The 22365-nt window shown below is 58.9% G+C and overlaps 1 protein-coding gene across 3 annotated transcripts; it reads left to right on the forward strand.

Annotated features, from left to right (window-relative positions):
- Nucleotides 1–764: 764 nt before the first annotated feature.
- LOC118157353 (ras association domain-containing protein 8-like) lies at nucleotides 765–21898 on the forward strand. Of its 3 annotated transcripts, none has more exons than XM_035311634.1 (7): nucleotides 765–1106; nucleotides 13487–13640; nucleotides 14554–15458; nucleotides 16285–16453; nucleotides 16808–16915; nucleotides 19789–19941; nucleotides 20047–21898. In XM_035311634.1, the coding sequence occupies exons 2-6, from the start codon at nucleotides 13538–13540 to the stop codon at nucleotides 19935–19937; spliced, it is 1434 nt and encodes a 477-aa protein (XP_035167525.1). In that variant the 5' UTR covers nucleotides 765–1106; nucleotides 13487–13537; the 3' UTR covers nucleotides 19938–19941; nucleotides 20047–21898. The 3 variants fall into 3 exon arrangements, with proteins under 3 accessions (XP_035167525.1, XP_035167528.1, XP_035167526.1); XM_035311635.1 differs by lacking the exon at nucleotides 765–1106 and adding an exon at nucleotides 11773–11856; XM_035311637.1 differs by lacking the exons at nucleotides 19789–19941; nucleotides 20047–21898 and adding an exon at nucleotides 17728–17937 and having other exon boundaries at nucleotides 767–1106.
- Nucleotides 21899–22365: the final 467 nt, after the last annotated feature.

The following is a 22365-nucleotide window of genomic DNA, read 5'->3' on the forward strand; positions in this document are numbered from 1 at the left end:
GTGGGCCCGGGGCGCCCTCGGCCCTGCCCCGGCCCCGGCTGCCCCCCCGGGCCTCCACCTGCGCCGGCCCTTGGGAGGCTGAAGCCTCCGCCGCGGGAGGCCGCCGCTGGGGCCGGTGGAGGCTGGTTCGGAGGGCGAGGGGCGGCGCGGCCACCTGGTGCTGGAGCCTCCTCCTGCCCGGGGCTCCCCTCGGGCTCCCCCGGGGCGAGGCACCCCCAGCCTGCCCGGGAGGCACGGCGGAGGCCGGGCTGCTGGAGGCCGCCCCGGTCTGCCCGAGCTGCGCTTTGCTTCCCCATCCCCCGAGGAAACAAACGCGAGCCCTGACGCGGTCGTTCCCCATCGCTTTGCTTGTTCCAAAAAGAAAAAATGTTAAAATAATAATAATTAAAAAAAAGCCCAAATTTGAGAATTGGAGGCCGAGGGGAGGGGGAGGGGCGGGCTCACCTGGGCGGGGGCGGGGCCACGGGGAAAGGGGGCGGGGCCACGGGGCCGGGGGCGGGGCCGGGAGGGCGCGGCGTGAGCGGTGCCGGCGGCTGCGGGAGGCTGCGGGGGCTCCGCGTCCTGCCCGGCCTCCAGCGGGGCTGGGCGGCAGGTGAGTGCCTCGCACCGCGGCCCCGGCGGCCCCGGGGAGCCTCCGGCATCCCTGCGGCACCGCAGGCCCTGCCGGCAGCCCGCTGAGCCTCTGCGGAGGGCAGCGAGGCCCTGCTGCTGCTGCTCTTGCTGCTGCTGCTGCTCCTGCTGCTGCTCCTGCTGCTGCTGCTCCGGGGCTCGCAGCGGCCCCGAGGCTCGCAGACCTCCCTGGAGGCTGCCGGAGGAGCCAGCACCAGGGCCCCGCAGCCTCCCCGGCGCGGCGGAGGCAGGTGGCGCCTTGCCAGCCTCCGTCCTCCGAAATAAGTTGGGAGCAGTCTCCCGGAGCAACCTGCAGGTATTCCGCTCCCGGGTGGCGCTTCGGCTCCGAGGGGCTGGCTGGGGAAGGCTCTGATCCCGTCCTCGGGAGGCCGCGAAGCGCAAATAACCGCCCCGGCGAGGCCAGCCTCCCTCGGCGGCGTGCGGAGGCAGGGAGGCCGTGATCTGCTGCTGCTCGGGGCCGTGGACGCCGACCTCGGGTAAGGATGGAGGGCTGGGGCCGGGGTGGTTTGGAGCAGCTTTGGGCTGTGCAGAGCTGCTCCAGGCACCAGGGGCCCGGTGCCACCTGCATGGTGGGGCGCTCAGCCTGGCAGCAGGACCGCGGGGACATCGCCGCGGTGCACCTGATGTCCCCAGCGCCTCCTGCCACCAGCACGGCGCCTTGGAACCCGCCTGAAGGAGCAGCAGTGCAGGGCAGCGTCGGGTAAAGCAGCCACGGGGGCTCGGCTGTGTGCGTTTGGGGTGTCAGCGCCGAGCCTAGCCACAAACGGGGTCTCAGCCACGCGGAGAAGCCGTCTGTCCGTCTCCTCTGCCGGGAGGAAGGGTAGAAATGTCTCCAAATCCGTGGCACAGAGAGGGGTTAAATTCCTCAGGCACTGGGCTAGATAAGCGCTCGGCTCCTGGCTGCATACTTCTGATGCCTTTGGTGAACTCCGGTGGCACTCAGCAGGTTGTTTTGTAACTTTGCTCATAGTGCGCTGCGGGTCGAGAAGCAAACTCGCCTCCGCCTTCTCCCTGCCCTGCGACAACGCTTCGCACTGCACCCTAAAATCCCAGGGGGGAGCTCGGGGGTGGCATTGCCGTTCCTCCGGCTCGAGCAGAGCAGGTGCAGCGGCACAGCACGCGATACTCCCCTCGGGACGGCAGCGGCAGCCTTTGCAGGGCTTTCTCACAGAGCAGCTCTCCCGGAGCAGTGACCAGAGGGGATCCGAAGAGGCGAGGGGAGCTCTGGCTGCTCCCCGAGCAGAGCCAGGGCAGGCTCCGGGGATGCCGACAGCACCGCGCAGCAGCACGAGCATGGGGTTGCAAGCCGTGCTAAAAGCACCCTGGGCCCCCAGCCCCAAATGCTGCTTGCCTTGCTTATCTGGTGGTGCTGGGGAGGGGGCTGCCCAGCGCAGGGGGGCGTGCAGGTCGGGACGGGGTGGAGAAGCTCACCTCTCCCTGGTGCCGGCTGGAATGCCAGGAATCCCTCCTTCCCGTGTCCCCACGCTGCTCCACCAGCGTGGTTATCTGCCGCGAGAGCCCGAGCACGGCGCCTGGCCCCTCTCAGCACCCCTCCCTGCCGGCCACCCTGCGCTGCCCTAATAAATAATGTGGAAATTGATGGGTCCCCACGTACGGAAGCCTTTTGGCAACTTTTTCGGGAACAGCTGCAAGGCCCGGTGTGCACGGCTTGTGGCATCCTGGGGGATGCGTCCTCACCCTCGTGGGGATGCAGGGCTGGGACGGGGCCGTGCCGTGCTCCCAAACCCCCACCTCCTGGCAGGGGGGTCCGGGTGCTCTAAGAAATAACCCCCTGTGACCGAATGTGAGACAGGTAACAGGGAATTAGCTTTCCCTGGATGAAAAGGGGAGGGGGGAAAAGGGTTCCCCTTTGAAGAGGGCAACCTGAGCGACTGTCTGTCCCTGAGATCGTAAGCCAACAGCAGCACCAAATCCATTTTTTATTACTATTTTTTCCTTCTCTGTGAGAAGGAAAGCAACGTACAGCTGTGCTCGGTAGCTTTGGATACCTGCAGGCCCAAGCGAACGTGCTGGGGAGTTTGCCAGCCTTGACCAGACCTTTTGGCAGCGGGTTGCGGCTGGTGAAAGCAGTGAGGCAACGGCGGGGCTGAATCATCTGAGGGCACTTGGTTCCCTGCTCTGTGCGAGGCAGCTTGGCCAAAAAAGGTAGAGCGGTGTAATTAGCGCAGATACCAAGGTTATACCTGGTGCACATGTACTTGTATACCAAGTGGAGACATGTCGCGGTTGCCCTTGCACCACGCTGCAGAGAAACGCTGCCCGCGTGTGTCAGCTGGAAACCTTGCTAGCTCATCTCCTGCAGCTTCCCAGCCTCTGCCCTGTCCCCTTCGGCTCTGCCGCTGGGGGAGGAACCTCAGCGGGGGCTCGGGGGTGCCCCAGGTGTTCCCCCTGCGGGTAGGGCAGCGATGCCGTGGGACACCACGGGCTTGAGGTGCCTGTGCTCCGCACCCTGACCTAGAAAGAAGCCCAGATGCTGCGTGGGGACGGGTTGGCCTGTGGGAGGGATGTTTTCGGAGTTACCTCTGCGCAGGTAGTTTTTTAAGAGCATCTTTTTAAAGGATGTTCCTTTATCTGTTGCAACTTGTCCGTGCCCCTGTAAACCTGCGCAGTCAAATTAAGGCATAAAGGCACCTACACGCAGGGTTTTTAAGAAAATCCTATTACTGTAAATGATTGCTAACAATTTTATGCCCGTCCATTTTTCAGGTGCCAAGCTCATGAGCTTCTAAAAGCAGCTGATTATCTTGCTTTTTGTGGGCTGGAGTCAGCACTTTCTTGAGGGTGCTGGGGTGCTTCCAGCCGCCCTGGGCTAGTCATCTAGAATAACTTGTTGCTTCAAAAAAAAAAAAAAAACCTCTTACCTGAAGACATGGGTGGGTCAGCCCTGAGCTGGAAGTGCTGGGGCAGGCGAGCGCTGCCTGGGTTTGGGGTGGTTTCCTCTGCCTCTTCGCAATCCCCATTGCAGCGCAGGACCTGCTGGAGCTCTCGGTTTTAGGAGCTGTGTGCTAAAGCCTCCCCGCGGCCCCCGAGTGCCTCCTGCATGCCCGGGAGGTCTGAGGACGGGAAGGCTCTGGGACCAGTTCCTAAGTTGAACTGGGTCGGGTGTCGTTGGTGCCACGGCGCTCTCAGCAGCAGTTTGGGGCCAGGGGTCCCGTTCTGCCCCGGAGGTGTCCTGTACCGCGTGGCTGATGTGCGGAGGGAGGCTCTGGAAGAGCACTTTTTTAGGGTTTTGCTGGTTTCGTGATTCCTGCCAGGAATGGCTTCCCCCAGCATCCCCCCAGGAGGTGTGAGCGCCTGCTGGGGAGCTCGTCCCTGCCCCTGGATGCTTGCCTGAGGCCGCTGGTGGTGTGCGGGGAGTTGGGCGAACACCAGAGGCATCTCTACAGGATAAAGATGGTGTGGCTTTGGAGGCTTTGTGCTTGCTCTTCTCACTTGTTGATTATTTTTTTTCCCCGAGTTGTGTTTGGAGGTGGCAGCGCGCCTTTCTGTGAAGAGGCAGATACGCTTGGGCTGCGCAAGGAGACGCAGCTTCGCCTCTGGTAGTTTTGGAAGCGTTGTGATGGTGCTTTGGGAATCGCGGAGGCTGTGATGTTGGGCTCGGTGCTGTCGCTTTTGGCTCATTTAGGCTTTTAATGACATTAGAGCACAAAGAAGTTCAGGTAAAAGACTCTAAAGGCTTGGTTTTCAGAAGCAACCTGAGATGAGCCTGTATCGCATACAGCTTAAACACCTAAACGCTCCTAGGGGGGAAAAAATAAAATATTTTCATTGCATCTCCCTCTCCGCACAGATGAGCAGGACAGAGCAGGGGGTCGCTGCCTCGAGTGAGGCTGTTCGGGAGATCAAAATGGGTCGAGCAGCCCTAACTTCCCCTGCTTCCATTTTGCTTTAAAACACCGTCTCGTTGAAAGACAGCGACTTGTACCCCCGACGGATGGCTCTGCTCCCTGCCCTGGCCCTCGCCAGCGCTGCTTTCTGCAGAGCTGTTACCCGAAAGGCCGATGTTTCTTTGCAGATAGCCCCCGCGTTCGTGTGCCAGGTGAGGGACGGAGCTGGCTCCCTGAAGATGCGCCTCCATTTCAGTGCTTTGGAGAGCTCGTTGTCTCTGCGTGGGTTCGGGCTGGGACCGACGGCACCTTCACCTAATGAATCACACGCGAGGCGCCGTGAAAGCAGAGACTTCCAAAATACACAAGCGTCTTATCAAAAGTTTCAGCCTGGATTAATTCTGCCTCTTTTGTTTGTTTCACTCCGTGTCTGTGTGAGAGAGGGAGAAAGAAAGGAGCAATTTCAGCTCCCCGTAAGTGGTCATTAAAGGCCTTTTTAATCCTACGGAGTTATAAATAAACATTTGTGGCGGCGTGCACCTGCATATTCATTAGTGCATCCTCGGCGCTCCCTCCCGAGGCCCAGCGGCACGTCCTTGGCGCGCGGCTGCTCTCCGGAGAGGGTAGGAAAGCAGTCTGGAAGGATGTCTCTGGTTTTGTAGTTGCCGGCTCGATTGCCTCCTCTGCTGCGCTGAGGGCTGGGGTGGGAAGAGGACCGCTGGTGGCAGTTCCTCTGAGCTGCACGAGCACCACGAGGACGCTGTGACTTGAGGGCGCCGCGGATGCTGCGCTGCCTTCCCCTGCTCAAACAGCAGCAAAGCCAACGCCCTAACGCTGGGGGCTTAGCGGAGCTGCTCTCAGGATCTCGGGTTTCTCCGATAAAGCAGCAGGTGCCCCCGGTGGATGTCCCCACGTTGGCTGCCTCTCCCTAACGCTGTCCAGACCTGCTGTCAGGGTGCCTGCTCGGTTATCTGCTTCCCCTCTCCGCTCACCACAAGCGGTGGCTCCGAGCAGCCTGAGGACCCTGGGTGAGACCGACGTTCGGAGCAGCGAAGAAGCCAGCGTGTGGGACAGCAGGAGCCAAGCTGCGCCCCGTAATAACGTGCGATGGCTGCTCGAGGAGCAGAGTCACGGGCAGCGAGTGGCCCATCTAGAGAAATAATCCATCTTAGTGGAGTTAACAAAGCAAAACGTTTGGAGCAGGCGGGAGAAGCGGCCTATAGCCCGTCAGAGCTCTGCTGCCTAGCAAGGACTTTGAAAACTTACAGGACTTTAAAGCTTACAGCTGTTTCCAGAAAGCAGCATGAGTAATTGAAGTGCAGCAGCAATAATATCCCTTTAATTTGTGTAGGGACCATTTCCCCCCGCCGGTGGCTGGGGAGGAGCAGCAGAGGAGCAAGCAGGTAGTTTGGGCATTTCTGAGCATTTCCGAGGCTGAGCCAGGCTCCTGCATCTCCAGATTTGCAGCATTCCTCCTGCATCCCGTGTCATGATAAATATAAGCTGTTTTCTGTCTTGGGGAATGGTCTGTGTGTAATAGCAGGGGAATATTCATGAGTTGCATCATGCTTCTCGTCTTGGCTGCTGTGGGAAGTGGACGCGGTGCAGATGCTGGGGTTGCTGGCAGATGCACGCTGCAGTCGTGTTGTCTGATACCCCTCAGAGCCTGGCTTGTACAAGCTGTGTTGTGAGCGCCCCCCAAAAACCTGTCCCCTAAAGAAGAGGAGTATTTGGGCATCCCAGAGCTTATCTGCTGGCGCTCACAGCTGGGCAACGCTTGCAGGATCAGCGTTGCCTTTGACAGCTGGAAAGCAAGCACTGTTTGCTTTTTATTATTATTATTGAAAGTAAAGGCGATAATTTTAGGTTGGAGGGGTGCAACCCTGAAAGCTGTGGGGTTCCCATCCTCAGGGCTGATCTGGGTCAGTGTGGATCCCAGCCTTGGCTGGGAGCTGGACACCTAAATGCTTTCCCAGCCTCTCCTCCCAAGGGCTTAGCACCTGGGCGGGCTCATTGCACAAGAAAAAATGAGCATGGAAGTGCAAGGTCTGGCTTACGTGCAAGAGCCTTTCCTCTCTCCTCTCTAATCTAGATGCAGCTGCTAATTTTGCTTCACCCCCTTGGGAAGAAACTGCTAGGGATTCACTCTCAGCTGCTTTCATGAAGGCGCTCTTTGCTCGTGTGTCTGAGGTTGATCATAATGATTACAGCAATAGCAGGTGCTGCTGATGTTTCCCTCGTAAACCTTAATCTTTATGGCTGGCTTTAATAGACAGCCGTGCTCTTCTCCCCCTGTGGATAGCTGCCATTAATGCTGCGTGGGAGAAATGCACCGCGTGAAGGTGAAGAAGACAGCTCTGCCAGGCTGCGTGCGCGCATGCGCTCACCCCTTGCAAATCCACCTGGCCAGCTCTCGGTGTTTACAGCAGTAGGTGTTACTTTTTAAAAAAAAAATAAATAAATAAATAAAAGCTTTAATTTACAACGAGCTTTCAGTTGGCCTGGACCAGCCAAGACGTCGCTCATCTCTGGGCTGCCCGCCTTGGGCTCGGGATTTGCAGCCGTGTGCCTGGCACGGAGCCCGCCTGCGTCGCTGGTCCGTAAGGAGGATGCTGGGGGCCGCGCGGCGAAGAAATCCCCTCCTGGCCTGCAGCGGTGACTCCACCAAGCGGCAGTGCTTCCTGGCGAGGCCCACGGCGTGCCTGCAGCGTTATCGCTGCCCGCGATTGTTGACATTTCGACACTGCTCCGGCGTTGTCAGCCGGGCAGGAAGCGGTTAGTCGTTAATTCACCCGCTGGCCTCAGCCAAGGCCACCGCGGGGTGGGTGTCACTGTCACCTCCCGCCCCGCTCCCCTGAGAGGGGGCCGCTTGGGTGCGATCTTGGCTTGGGTAAAGAGGGCTGGGGAGGGGGGAGAAAAAGTTGGGTTTGATGCCATGGCAGACCCAAAACTTGCCGGCTGGGAAGGTGGAGCTGGCGTGGGGTTTTTGTGGTTTTGGGCACATCAGTCAGCCTGCTGGGGCTTGAGCCTCCCTCGCCCAAATCCCTGCCTGAGGACGTGACCCCGAGGCGGTTTCCTGATCAGGAGGAGCTCAGGCAGCCCCCAGCTCTTCCTCAGCCTCATGGGTCCGCCCTGGGCACGCTGGCCTGGGTTTGCTCCTCCCTGTAATTTGGGAGAGGAAGCGGGGCAGAAAGTCCCAGAGCCTCTATTTTGTTCATAATGGGGGTTGCTCGCATGGGGCAGGCATCCAGGGTGCTGCTTAGGGAGCCCTTGTTTGTGGCTGGCCGTAAATGAGCCTTCTGCAAGATCCCAGTGTCTGGCTTGGGGTTCCAGGGGGCTTTGGGTCCGTGGCTTTGGTATCGAGTGACATTTTGGTCCGTGAGTGATAGAGCACGGCACCGCGGAGAGGCCCCACGCAGCATGGGGCTGCTTAGGGTTGGCCATGGCCAGACAGCTTGTTCAGAGCCGTGGCATGGGGTCTCTGCAGACCTCCTCCTGCTCTGGTCTCCTCTCCACCCCTGAGTAACGGGGAGCCTCTGCTCCCATGGGAGGCTCTTGGCAAGCAGTGGCAGTGCTCGAGCAGGCGTGTTGCCGTCCCAGGGGCTCGCGGCGGGTTCGTGCGTGGGCAAGCAGGATCGATCTCTTCCCTTGGGTGCCCAGGAGCTGGGCTGGTCCCTGGGGTGGGGAGGGACCTGGGGAAGCATTACATAGCTGCTGGATGTGTCACCGCAGCAGCTGATCACGGCGGTGAGTCACTGCCAGCACTCAGACATGCAGGATGGCGGGGCACGTGGCTGCTCCTCCACTCCTGCCGCCACTTGCTATTTGCGTGTGTTTTTTTTCTTCTTCTCCTTGAATAGTTTCCTGTGGTGTGGGTTCACACATGCAGGTTGCTTCCTAATACGCCTGCCTTCTCCAGCTCTCGCACCTTTCCTCTCGTCCCCACCTCTTCAGCCTGTCCCCAGGTACTGGCCACAGTCACCCCAAAACCACCTGGACGTGGTCCAGCAGGGTGGTCCTGCCCCATCCGCAGGTGTCTGAAACCTCCTCGGGCTCCTGGTCCCCTGGAAGCTCCCAGCGCTGGTGCAGGACCTCAGAACCCTGCAGTGTTTTCTGAACCTGCTGGCTTCGGTCTGTCACGGACAGTTCAGGGCTGGAAATGAAGAGGCAGTGGCCCTCTGTTTTCAGGCTAGAGGGAGTTGCAGTGTGGGGCCAGGGGATGCTGAGAAGGCAAGTGAGAAGTTTAGGTTCAGAGCAGGAATGAAATGAGTGCTGTTTGGGCTGGCTGCCCAGGTGCAGCTTTCCCATCTTCTCTACCTTTTTCCTGTCACCTCCAGTTCCCTGCTTGCCGCAGGGTGCTGAGGATGCCCCTGCCTGTCTGCAGACCCCTTTCAGGGCTGGGTTTGAAGCACGGCCCGTCTCCAGGAGCACCCCGCCGTCCGTGGAGATGCTGCCTGATGACTGGGGGTCAGCACGGGACCCGGAGCTCAGCGGTGCTGGGCGGGTGAAACTGCAAACCAGGCGAAACGCTGCCGGCCCCGCGGGCAGGAGCCGGGCACGGGGCCGCCGCTCAGGTTAGCGAGGGAAGAGCAGAGCAGCCCGGGAGGATTTCATCCGTGTTTATCAAGCACGGCAGCCCTAATTACGGACTTCAAAAAAAATAAATAGTGTGTGTTTGATTTCGGATCCAGAGGCACTCCTGTGGCAACCGTGGTGCAAGCAGGGATTTCAAAGCCTGGCTGATGGGCTCTCTGCAGACCTCCTCCTGCTCTGGAGGGGCTTTTCAGAGCGGGGCTTGCTGATGGGGTTTCTCCCTGCTGCCCGCGTTTCGGCTTGTCGGTCGGTAAAGCAGCGTGAGACCCCGGCAGAGGGGCTGGGAACCTGTGCTGGTGCTTTCTGGGTGCCAGCACCGCTCCCTATCCCCAGCCAAAACCCTGACCTGGAAACTGGGCGAAGGTGAACTGCTGGTCTGCTGGCCGTTTGAAGTCCTAATGAGACTTGCCCAGAAGCTCTGCCTGCGCTGGTGCTTTCCTGCCAGCCCAGCCCTAGCCCTGCACCAGCCCTGTGGGAGGTGCTGAGCGCCTTTAACCACCTTTTTTCAGCTGGCTGAGTCCCGTTTTGGGAATGGCAAGGAGAGATCCAAAAAAAAAAAAAAAAAAAAAAAAAAAACCGATCCCTGAAGAAAATCTCTGCTAGGAAGCCCACTGGCTGCTGTGTTCAAAGGTTCTGGGTGCTGTTGAGCACCGCTTAGAAGTGCGTGGCCCAGATCGTGGTGGTGTGGGATAACGTGTCCCTGGTGCTCAGCACCACCGAGGTGTTGAGGTCCCCTCCTGGTCCTTCCCTCCGTGCCAGCACAGTGAGCTGGGGGTGTCCGCAGGAGGCTTTCCCCAGAGCCTGGAGGGGCTCAGCCTGCAGGACAGGGGTGTTGCATCCTCTTAGGAAACCAAGTGCTGCCTGCTGAAGGCCTTTGGGATGCCAGAAGCAGCTGCTGGGTGCAAAACTGATGTTTTCTAAACAGATATTTTTTCTTACGTGTGACAAAATGAGGGAGAAAGGTGCTTGTGTTTGACGTGAACTTGAAATCCTTGGCCAGAAGGTGCTGGGTCAGCTTCTGGGAGTCCCTGCGGGGGACAGGAGGGATCCCTGCAAATCAGTGGAGGTACGTGCTTCTGTAATCGGGGCAGCCAGCTGATTTTTTGGCTGGCTGCATGATGTTTCAGGTCCCAGGAGGTCACGAGGCTGTTGCGAGCACCCGTGGGGTGTTTATGAGCCGGCTGGGACATGCCCTGCTCGTCTGCAGGGCACCAAACCCAGCTATGCAAAGCGTGCATCCTCTCACCTGCAGAAATAACCCCTCCACCTCCTGCTGCTTTAGCAGGCCCTGCTCTTGGCCGAGGCTCGGAGCACCTGCAGCCACCACGCCTGCCCAGCTCCCTCCTGACTGCCCGCATTCAGCCTCGCCACTGCCAGCTCCGAGGAGCGAGCTTGGCCGGCCGAAGGGTGAGGCTTAAAATTTGGTTGTTGCCTCTGCTGCAGAGCTGTGTCGAGCTGGTCGCTGCAAAACACCTCGATTAGCAGGAGGACTGATTGCTCCCCCTTTTAATCAAGGTAACCCGAAGCTGGCTTCAAACCCTAAGCTTTAAAAGCAGCCTTGATTTATGTGAGGTTGCAGCTCTGTTCAAATTGAGTCTGAACATTTTTTTTTGAGCTTGTTTTTTTTTTTTTTTTTTTTCCAATTTAGACTAAGATGCAGCAAAAAATAAAGCTGTAAGATCTGGGAGTGTTAATTTATTTATTTTTTTTTCAGTGCCAGCATTTGAAATTCCAACTCCCAGTTAGGAAATTTGTCGAAGAAGTTGTGTGAATCATCCATACCATCAATTTAGGACCGATCACATGGGAAGGGAGCAGAAAATTAGTCACTTCGTTAATCTGCTTCCAATAAAAATGACTTAGAAATGCACGGGGGGGGGTTAAAACATAGGAGCAGCTTGCGGGAGCGGCTGTCACGCGTCCTCGCGCCGGCGCAGCAGCCACCTGCTTGTTGCCCCGTGCTTTTCTGGGGTGGCCGGCGAGGTCCCACAGCTGCCTGTGCTCTCGGTCGTGATCAAAGCGGCTTCCCAGGGCGGGAGCACTGCGAGCACAGCCGGGGGCAGCTGGAAGGCAGCCTCCCCCCGGGGAGCAGCGGTTCTAACCAGCTAACTTCAGGTGTGTGGAAGGGCTTCGATACCCAGAGCAAGCCGCGTGCAGCATTCCTTACTTAGATCCCTTTTCCAAAAAATCAGAAGACAGTAAGATAAGGGAGGGAAACGTGGAGGAATGGCCTAACTGTTATGCACACAAGTTCTTCTGACAGTAAGGGAAAAAACTTTTACAGCTAAGAAAAGGCAAATAAGTTTGTGCGCGAAACTGAACAAACTGGGGGACAATCAAAGGGCCGCCTTCCCAAGTAGCCCTGTAGGGATTTCCACGAGATAAGCTTTGAAGCCGCATTACCCACAGGCACTTCCCCGGCACTGCACAGTTTGCTGTCTGCTGGCGCTGTGCTTTTGGTACAAAGCACTCTCCTCCTCTGGTTCTCCCTCCAGCAGCGATGCGACACCGGGGCTGAGCTCTTACCCGAGCCCCTGCTTCGCCACGGGCAGCTCAAAGCCGAAACTCCTCCGTAACAGGAGGAAAACCTCCTGCTGCCGCTCCCTGCCTTTCGGTTACGTGCCACTCACCATGGGCCGGACGCTGGTAAATGATTGCCAGAGGCTGGCTCTGCACCCAAACGGGAGCCTCTCACCCACGCGGGACCCGCGGGCGTCCCATCCTGCACCAACCATCGCTCGTCACCCCTCGTCTCGGCAGCCGCCGGCGTTTCGTGCGAGGAGAGGTGAGGCCGCTGCTGTTCTCATAACACAGCCGGCTGCTTCTATTTATTTTCAAACCACCCACTCCTGGCCTCCGCCAGGGCTCTGGGGTAGGACGGGGGGGAAAAAGCCTGTCTCCATGGGCGGTTTTGGCGCTGGCGGTGCCTGTAGTTGGCAAGTCATTTCCCAGGGCAGCCTGCCACCCGGTGCTGGCGTTGGGGTCCTGTGTCCCAGCACAACGGCAGCACTGGGGTGGGAAAACCCAGCCAGGTGGTGCCTGAGCTCGGCAGCGACGCTGAACTTTGCTCCGTGGCGGGGGCGGGCGCCGGTTTCGCTGGGAGTTTGTGGCCACGCAGCGGGGCAGAACTGTGCTCTGAAAGGAGACGGGTCTCCACCTTGCCAGTACAGCGTTTAGGGGACGTTGGTGGGAGAAATGGGCAGAGCCCGAGCTCCTTCACTGCTGCTGGTTTTCCCCCTCGGTGCTGCCAAGTCAAATTACCGTGCCCATGGTGGCTGCTCCGCACCCGCTGCCCTTGGTCCCCGCCACGCTCCGCGGGTAAATCTGAAAGCGAGGGATCGATGACGCTGTCGCGGCTGATGGGGAGGCTGGTGTTGGATCGGCTGCTCACAAGCGCTCCCCGTGGGATGGATTTGGCTTTCGGGCTTGTTCTCTACCAAGTCATTCTGCCTCGGCACCGTCGGATCTCCTGGTGGGAACAGTGTCGTGGGACCGTTTCACTTCCTAGGCTTCTCCTTTGCCTTCCTTGTGTCCCGGCTAAAGCCTCGTGTTGCTCAAGGTGGGAGCCTTCAAGCCCTTGCTTTGATTCCTCAAGGAGGCAAAAATTAAAAAAAAAGAAAAAAAAAAAAAGCTCTTTAGCCCAAGCTAAAGCTTTCCTCCCTGCGCTGACACCTGCTTCTCCTTCAGCCTGCTCCTTCCAGGCACACCCTGGGACGATGGCAGCGGTCATGGTGTGTCCCAAACTTTGGGGAACTGGAGGGACTGGGAGCTGGGCTGGGTTTGGAAAGCAGTTTGGGACCCTTTGTACCTTCCTCTGCCCGGGTGCCTCAGACAGGCTTGATGCTTGAAGGATTCAGAAAAAAACATAGGGGGAAAAAATGTTTTGAGTGTTTACAACCAGAATAAACCCAGGTATCTGAGTTCTCTGCAGATTACATTGATTTAATTTCATTTGTTAAGACTTGGGGTCGTTTGGCTGCTGGAAGAGGCAGGGGTGTTAAACGAGATTTTGCTGCAGTTCATTTTTCCCATTTCTTAATTCCTCTCAGATTAACGGAGGGGGAGGTAAATAGAGCACAACGTGCGCCGTCTACACCTCTCAATTTCCCTTTGCACAGCTGGGAAGGGTGGGCGGGAGGGCGGCCGGAGGCTTCTCTGCCTTTTAGATATGGTTTGGAAAATCCCCAGTGCCGCGCTGCCAAATTGTTAGGGAAATAGCAGCGAAAGTCCAACAAACCCATTAAAAGGCTGTGTTCTCAGCAGAAATAGGCAGGGTGTTTTCTGGCTGCCCAGACCCACCACGCACACGGGCAGACCCCAGTGCTTCTCACCCGGGGAGGACTTGGACCCGCTGCCCAGACGGGAGCAAGCTAGACGAGGCTCAGGGCTGACTCCTTGTGTCTTCTCTCCCACAGGAACCCCATCCCGCGATGCCCCAGCGTGCCTGAGGCCCGGCAGCCGCGGGGATGGAGCTGAAGGTGTGGGTGGACGGCATCCAGCGGGTGGTCTGCGGCGTCTCGGAGCAAACCACCTGCCAGGAGGTGGTCATCGCTTTGGCGCGGGCCATAGGTGAGCGGCACACACCTGAGCGAGCTAAAACGGAGCTCTCGAGACCAGACCGAACTCCTTGCCCTCCGTTTGGCACGGCCGTGTGTTTGTATCCCTCCTCACAGAGGCTTGCTGGGGAGATGGCCAAAATAAATAGCTTGCAAGCGGCATGGACAGGGTGCCTGGATGCCGGTGCCTGCTGTGCTCCGCCTGTGGTCAATCCTGCCTTCTAGTGGCTCCGTTTCAAAATGCTGCGATCCTATTAGCGCACAGGCTTTGCACGCGGGGATGTTTCCCCTCCGTGCCAGGTTTGAGACTGAGCCCTGTAGATGAAAGCCCTCGTATCTCCTATTTCTCCTGCACGCCTTCCAAAAAGAACAGCAGGCTGATGTCTCCTCCACCTCCGCTCTCCAGGGCGTGCTTTCTCCCAGGCTGAGGGAACAGCAGGGCAGCTCCGGCTGGGGTCCTCAGCTTTTTCACATGCACGAGTGCGACTGCGGAGGCGCTGAGCTTTGCCCAGAGACGCCACATCCTACAGAGAGGGGCAGCACGGGACCCCGTTAATGGGGGGATGACTTGTGCCGTCCTCTTTGCGGCGAGCTCCTCATGCTGCTGGGTGTCCCTGGGGAGATGGGTGAAAGATTTGGGTGATGGGTGGGATATTCAGGGGGAAGATTTGGAAGGGGAAAGGGAGGAAGATGAATTTGTGTGGGTTTCAGGGTGCACGCCGCTTCCCTGGCACCATCTACCCCCGACGCTCTCACTCGTTTTGGTGTCCAGAGCACAACAAAAATGCCCGGTCCTTGGTGGGTGCTTCCTGGGGAGAGGGAACCTCCTGGGGGCAGGGTCCAGCTCTGGGGCAGCAGGGACATCACCGACCCCTGCTCCTGGCCGCGGCTTTCCCCCGGCTGACGTGCTTGTGTCCTGCCCTCAGGTCAGACCGGGCGCTACGTCCTGGTGCAGAAGCTCCGGGAGAAGGAGCGGCAGCTCCTGCCCCTCGAGTGCCCCTTGGAGTCGCTGGCCAAGTGCGGGCAGTATGCCAACGACGTGCAGTTCATCCTGCGGAGGACAGGCCCCAGCGTGGCCGAGCGGCCGTCCTCGGAGGGCGCTCCCCAGGCTCCCGAGAGGACTTTCATCCGGGCCAGCCTGCCCATCAAGCCCCGCACCGTGAGCACCGAGGTGCCCCGGCCCCGGGAGCCCAAGAAATCGATGACCTTCAACTTGGGTCCCATGGGCTCCGGCGACCTGTTTGCTAAGAGCCGCTGGAGGCAGCACGCCTGGGAGGGGATGGAGCTGAAGGACGGCGGGGCCGGCCAGCTCTCCAAGGAGGAGCTGTTTAAGACAGTGCTGCGGCAGCAGGAGCAGCTCAGCTCCTTGGAGGCCCACGGGGACACCCTGGAGACGGACCTGCGGTTCTGGGAGCACGGCCGGGCCCCCAGCCAGGAGGACGAGATCCTCTACCTGGAGCACCTGGTGCGGAGGAACGAGACGGAGCTGGGCGAGGAGGAGTTCTGGCAGAGCGAGCTCCGGCTGGAGAAGGAGTGCGAGCGGGAGAGGCAGGAGCGGGTGAGGAGCCTGCGGGCCAGCCTGGAGGAGTACACGCAGAGGATCTACGAGCTGAGCGCCCGCACCGAGGCCCTGCAGAAGGAGATCCAGTGGGAGATGGCCGAAAGGGCCAAGAGGGGCAAGGAGAGCCCTGTGCCGAGCCCCACGGACCTGGAGGACATGGCTGCCAAAATGAAAAGGGATCTGGAAGCTAAAGTCAAGCAGGGCACGCAGCTGGAGAGCAACCTGGCCAGCGTGGAGAAGGCCCTGGAGGAAGCCGAAAGGTCTCTGCAGGTAGGTACGGCCAGATTACCTGGCCCTGGGGGGTGAGGGAGCCTCCAGGGGGAGAAAAAGGGGTCTGCACCTGGAAGGAAGCAGGCACGGGTCTAGCATGGGCAAGGGGCTCCTGCACGCGTGATGGTGCCAGAGCAAGCAGTCCTCGCATAGCCGCTGCGTGGGGTCGGTGCGGCCAGGCAAAAGGCAGGGATCGGCGGTCGGTCTCCTCACCGGCGTTGTTGGTCAGCGTTGTTTTTTTATCCATGCCTGGAAAAAAGGAGTAGCAGAGGGGAAGCGTGGGTCTCTGCGGTGCCCAGGCATGAGGCTTTCTGGCACTGCTCCGAGCTGGCTGGCTCTGAACCAGGAGCCGAGCTGTGCCGGAGCTGTCGGGCTCGAGCCACCAAGACCCGTGGTTCTCCTGTCCCACCGGGGCCTGGGTGCTGCGTGATACCTGCCCTCCACCCGTCAGGCCCCCTTCAGTGGGGCAAAATGGAAAAACCTCCCCTCTAGTGACAGCATGGCAAAGCGTGGCTGCCCCCAGAATGCTGTCCTTGTCCTTACTGCCCAAGCATCACCATCCCCACGCAGGGGGGCAGCCTGGGGAGCATCCCAGAGGTGCTGGCGGGCTCTAGAGCCGTCTGGGGGCCTGTTTGCAGCAGTTTGCTCAGCACTGCATGGCAGTTGTTGGCCTGGAGTCCCCACAGGCAGTGGCATGGCCTTGTCCCCAAGGGGGACGAGTCCTTGACGTGAGCCAGGGAGTGGGGCTGAGGCCTTAGCAGGAGGTGCAGAGCAGTGTGGGGGGGCACGCCGCTCACCCTGTCCCCCCCCCCAATGTGTTTTGCAGGCCCAGAACCAAGAGCTGGAGGAGTTAAATAAGGAGCTGAGGCAGTGTAATTTGCAGCAGTTTATTCAGCAGACGGGAGCCACGGTGACCGTCGGGCAGGCCAGGTCTGAGGAGGACGCCCAGCCGGAGCCGAGCCCGCGCGAGCTGCCAGCCTGCCGGAGGAACGGAGGTCAGCGCGCCGGCTCGGCCACGGGGGGCTGCCCTGTCACCCCAAACGTCTCCCTGATGGCCCCAGCTCCTTTCTCCTCCTCCCCCTGGGCTCCCTGCGGCTCGGCTCCCCAGGATCTGTGGCTGTGCTTTCAGGGCACGGCCCTTGGGACGGGGCGCTGAGGGGACGGAGGCCAGGCCGGCAGCCTTGTGTTAGAGATGGGGGAGAGACCGAGAGGGGCAGCATGGCCTTCCGTGGAGCGGGGGACAGGGGAACACGGGGATCCGGTCCCTCCTCCCGAGGGATATCCATGCTCCCTGAGTCCCGGGTACCCGGCGAGCTCTGCCTGAGCTGCGTGTCTTTCCTCTCCCACAGGGTTTCCCCCCTCCGGCGGCGACTCGCCTCCCCGCGCCAGCACCAAGCAGCTCCTCGGCCATCCCCGGGCCCTGCCGGAGCCCCTGGTGTCCAGCCTGAACCCCGAGGGTGCGTATGTCCCTGCGGGGCCCCTCAGCGTGCCGGGGAGGGCCTGCGGGAAGGGCAGAGGGGTTTGCTACGCGAAATGGGCTGCGGCGAGCGAGCCTGCGTGCGTGTGCTGGAAGTGGGAGGCCGGAGCTATTTATAGATGCCATTAGGAGAGCAGCGTTTGTACCCTGCCATCCCCTGTGGCCTCCGCTCCGAAGCAGTGAGGCCATTGGTGTGGCATCCGAAGCAGTCTCCGGCGTTCGGGGGCCATCTGCGGTCCTTCGGGCACGGTTTCCTGGGATGCTGCCGGCTGCTTTTCAGGCCGCTGGCTCCCCGCCAGTCCCCTTTCCTCCTGGGAGGTGAACGAAGGGGTCCCTGCAGCGGTGCGGGTCGCACTGCTGCATGCTTGGAGGGCAGCCGGGAGCTGGGAGAAGGGCTGGAGCAGGTCTGTCCCAGCCCGTGGCTCGCATCTTGGCAGTCAGACAGTGTAACCTGCCAAGCACCTGCTCCTTACCCCCGTCCTGCCTCCCCAAATACCCCAGGGCTAAGCCCTTGCTGAGGTTAGGATGGGGAGGATTCGGCTTCTGTCTCTTGCGGAAGCCGTTCCCACCCCCGGTACCCCATTTCTGCCCACCTCGGGGCCAAACCATCCGTCCTCATCTCACCCGACCCTGTGACCGTGGAGTCTGTGTGTCCGTCTGCACACCCCGAGGCTGGGTTTCGTGCTGCAGACGCACGGTGCTCGCATACCTCATGTCTTCTGTGCTGTTCTTCTCTGTGAACGCTCACCCGCTGCGGTGGGGTCACTCAGTTTATTTCTGTCTGTCTTGCAGTCCTATCAACCAGGCAGAGCATCTGGAGGTAGAAGGGCACAGCCAGTGGACGATTGATTGCCTTGCGAGTGTAACTGTATAAATAAAACCATATTCCATATATATATATATATATATATTATATTTTTTACTGCTTTATATCGTGAATGGATGTGGATGGCCAGACAGAGTATTTTTACAGACTGTACTATAAAACAAAGACTGACCAGACAAAGCAACCCACTTCCCCTGTGGATGAAACAACCCCCTTCTATTTTTTTAAAGTGCTTTCCATATTTAACACACCATGGCAGTGCTCACGTTCCGCGTGGCCTTCCCAGAAGACCCGCGGTGTGTTTCGAGAAGCCCTCGTTCCTTTGGCTAGCGGGGCGGAGCTGCATCGGGACGGCCGGGCTGACATCCCCTGTGGCAGAGGCCTGCCCTCAGGCTGCTCGTGAGACTCGCTCAACAAAGCGGACGGCGGGACCTGGTGCCACGTTGCGGTGTGCTCTCCCCAGTGCTGACGATGATGAAGGAGCTGCTGGAGCCCGGGCCGCATCCTGTGTCGTGCTGTGGCATTCCCTCGGCTGTGCTCATTCACGTGAAACGGGAAGAAATGGATGGCTTTACAGCATCCTGCTGCAGGGAAGCGGGGCTGCGATGCCTTGCCCTAGCGCAAGGGGAGGACTCCGTCGTTAGTCACCTGCCTGCGATGCCCTGAAGCCATCCTGACAGCCAGCAGGTGAACGCCTGAGGGACCCAGTGCTGGTGTTGGTGCATGCATGGAGCCTGCAGTACCTCTGCCCCACGAGGAGGTCCCTGAGAGCAGCCGACCCCTGCCACGAGGCACGCATCCGTCCTGGGGCCAACCCAGCTGCCTGCGACCACCAGCACCCTGCCCTCCTCGCCTCGCGCAGAAGCACGGCGCGGATAGCCCTGTTTCCAAGCTGCCCTCCTTGGGTTCAACGCCCTGCGGATGTTTGCACGACCCGGAGGGGCTGTGTGCTCCCCGAATCCCGAAGCAGCCCCAAAAAGCCCCGTTTTGGGGCAGCGGAGGGGACGCTCTGGGCACGGCTGCCCTGCCGACGTCTCCATCCTCGCCGCACACCCGCTCTGCGGTGGCTGCCTCACCTCAGCCAGAGACTTGTGGGGGAAGCACAAAGCGCAGCGCTGCCCCGGGACTATCGGACGGGTTGGTGGGTTTTCAAAACAGCCTTTATACTGGCCAGGGGGCACACGAGCAGCTTTTTTAGACAACTTTCTGGCCCCCTTTTTTATTGTAAGAAACCTGTACTAGAAACCCCCTTTCCATGGTGCTAAGAGGGAGGGAGAAGCAAGCAGCTGTTCCCCAGCCACAGAAGGGCAACCAGGCTTCGAGGAGACAGGGACACATGTGGAGACTTTTTTTTTTCTTAAGTCCACTTAGTTTTTAAACTTGTTCTTAAATCAGTACTACGCCAGCAGGATGAGCCCCTCCCCGGCTGCCCATGGCCAGAGTGTGCAGGACAGAAACGCTTTTGGTGACATTTCACTGAATGTTTTGTTTTGTTTTTTCTTGGTTTGTGTTTTTTTTTGGTTGTTTTTTATTTTTTTCCTTGATGGCCAGTAGTTCCTCTTGTTTCTGTTCATCTGTCCCACTGGGGTCTGCTGTGTTTTTAATTGTGAAGCCAAAGTGGCCGAGGAGGCCCAGGGAGGGGACAGGTTTGTCCAGGGGTCCCAGCGCCCCGGTGTCTTTGTTTTCTACGTGTCCTCTCCATTGTATGCAAAAAAAAAAAAAAAAGTGACTTGGACGCTGTGTTCGCTGTAAAACACACTTTCCGTGTATGAATGTATCCTGCGCTATGGCATTGTCTGGTTTCAATTTTCAATAAATCTTTTGGAAAGGATTTGTGTAAAGCGAGCGTACACGTGCTGCTGGAGCTGAGCCGTCCCCGCGGCAGGTACGGGGCATGGCGAGCGCTTCACGTACCCCACGGCGGCCTCTTTTCGCAGGGAATTAAAGCCGTAAGTATTTTATGACCAAATGCTGCTTATGCACTCGCTGCTTTTTTTTTTTTTTTTCCCCCCTTTTCTATCACAAAGTGCTTTACAAACAGTGGATGAAGCTGGTGTCCGCCGAGAAGGCAGCCGTCTCCAGGATGAAACATGGCAGCTTGTTAATAATGCACAGCAGCAGCGCGGAGCATTTTAGGACAGGAGGAGAAGGGGACGGCACCTGGCTGCAGATATGAGCAGGTAAGGGGCCAGCCTCCCGTCCACCTCTACGCCCCCCCCATCCGTTCCAGCGGCACGGCACGCCCGGCCGGGCACACGCGGTGATGCCGGCTCTCTCCCCGGCAGCATCTCCCCGAGGAAAGCCGAGGAGCTGAGGGCGGACCGAGGCGCTGCTGCTCTCTGACCCCGCTTGGACGTGCTGGCTCAGCCCTTTCCGGAGGTGCCCGCGAGCCCCCAGCACGGCCGTGCCACCGCAGCAGGCGTGGGGACAGCGGCCGCTGGCGTCCGGCAGGATTTTCCCCATGCCACAGCGAGGGGCGGCTGCAGGCGAGTGAAATACTAATGGGGGAGAGGAAAGCCGTCGAGGGCAGCGCGGCAGAGCCCCCCGCTCGCTGCGTGAGTGCCTGCTGCCGTTCAGCAGCTGGTTACGCGGTGTTTGAGGATGAGTTTGCCTCGTTTGGAGGCCGCTGCTAGCGCCCCGTCTCCGCTTAGTCCTGAAGAACAGCGAGGAGTTGCGATTTCAGGGTTGTCTTTTTGGAACCGAGATTTTCTTCCCTTTTTTTTCCCCCTCGAATCGCTGGAGCTGGAAACGTACGTTGGGAAAAAATGTGTTAAAAATACGTTTGCTCCGTGCAGCCGCATGAAGAAGTCTGTCCCCTGCGGCCAGAGCGCTGATTGCTTGTTTTTTGAACTTTTTGCTACTCTTGCTTTTAAAACGAGACTCCAAGGAAAGTGCTGGGGCACGATGGAGGTCGTAAAGAGCATTTCAGTGCTGCTTGTGGAAAAACCCCAAACCCTAGGTTCAGAAAAACTGCTTGCCTTGGACGCAGCCAGGTTTTCCTCTGGGGACACGCAGACTGCTTTCCCCTGCTTGGCCGATTACCTGAGCGTTGGCTGCCTCGCTTCCCCCCGAACCAGCCCTGAGAACTCGAGGTGTTCGCTGAAATCGTCAGCGTGCCTGAAAAACTGGTGTCTGCGGGTTAAAAAAAGGGGCGCTCTCGTTTCGGGACCCCGTTTGTAATTCTGCTGTGTGCAAATCAAAGAGGAATAAAGAGAAAAGGTTCGTCGCTGACAGCACCTCCTGCAGGGGGGGGAAACCACAGAGAAATAATTCAGCGGCGCTGGAATTTCTGATTCTAGCCCTGCGTTACCGCTTGCTCGGTGGTTGTTTGGGTGTTGTTGGTTTATTTTTGTTGTTGTTTTGAAGATGATTTTCTGTGGGTTTGGGTGTCCCTGGGGAGAGAGCGCTGCGGCCGTGCGCTAGCCCTGGGTTTTCAGCTGTCACCAGCGCTCTGCACATCTCTGTGCCCGAGGGCTGTCCCACGGGGGTGCTTCCTTACCGACAAGCAGGGCAAGAGCCTGGTGCCCTTCTGCGGCTAGATTTATTTATTTCTCTCTACAAAGCCTGCGCCCAGCCCCACAAAGGCGGCAGAGTTCCTCAAGGTAATGAACGACTGGCTGAATCCAGCCCCCGGACCCCCGCCCTGCCGTCCCCCCGCCGCGCGGCTCAGCATCGGTGACCTAAATTCATCGTGGCACGAGGGGCCCCGCGCTTCAGGGAGGCGGTGGCGTGCGGTGGCACCCCCTTGGCTCCCTAATCCGGGTTTGGCGAGGGACCGCCAGGCTGCTTGTCCCGCGTCCGGTGCCGCCGGGCTGCGCTTAACGCCGCGCGCGTTATTTAACCAGGCGAGGCTCGCCGCCCGCCGCAGCTCTCTGCCTTCCTGCTTTTATCTGCTCTAAAGGCTGTGTCAATAATACATTTCTGCCATTGAATATTTTATTGATGATTTGACTTTTCGCTGCTTGCAATTCCCATTTCAAGGCTGCATGATTGTTCCTAATTAAAATTTTATGCCCTGGGAGAAGCCTTCTTGCTACAGTGGAGATGATGCCATCCTTTTCTAGGCCACTACTGAGTGGTAGGAAGGAATTACTCATTGTTATGAGAGTAAAACAAAGCAAATTATTATTTTTATTTTTATTAAAAAAAAAAAAAAAAAAGCAAGCCTAGCATACGACGCCTACTGGAGAGTGAACAAGTGACTGGCAGGCGAGGCAGCAATCCAAGTACGTAGGGTGGCTTGAGGATGCTGTGCCTGGGCGAGCAGGCGCTCGTGTCCCCGGGGCACCGCAGGCAGCAGGACAGCTTCTTCCTTCCCCTGCCGTGGGGTGCTGCTCACCCACTGCCACCCAAACATGAAGCACAAGGTGCATCTCCCGCGTGCAGTCTTTTTTTGGTGGTGTTTCCTGAGATCTGTAAGGTTCCTGCAGGCACTCTCAGCACAAGGCACGGGGTGGGAGCAGAGTTCAGCCACAGGCTCAGGTTCAGTCATTTTCCTGTGCTGCTCCTGAAGCTGCTCGGTCGGGGTGTGGGGCGCTGTGTGTGACAAAACCTGATTTATTCATTTTTTAATGCTGCATGACAAAAATGATTCTCAGTTCCTC

Source organism: Oxyura jamaicensis (assembly GCF_011077185.1).
Source record: "Oxyura jamaicensis isolate SHBP4307 breed ruddy duck chromosome 5 unlocalized genomic scaffold, BPBGC_Ojam_1.0 oxy5_random_OJ106425, whole genome shotgun sequence".
NCBI lineage: Eukaryota > Metazoa > Chordata > Aves > Anseriformes > Anatidae > Oxyura > Oxyura jamaicensis.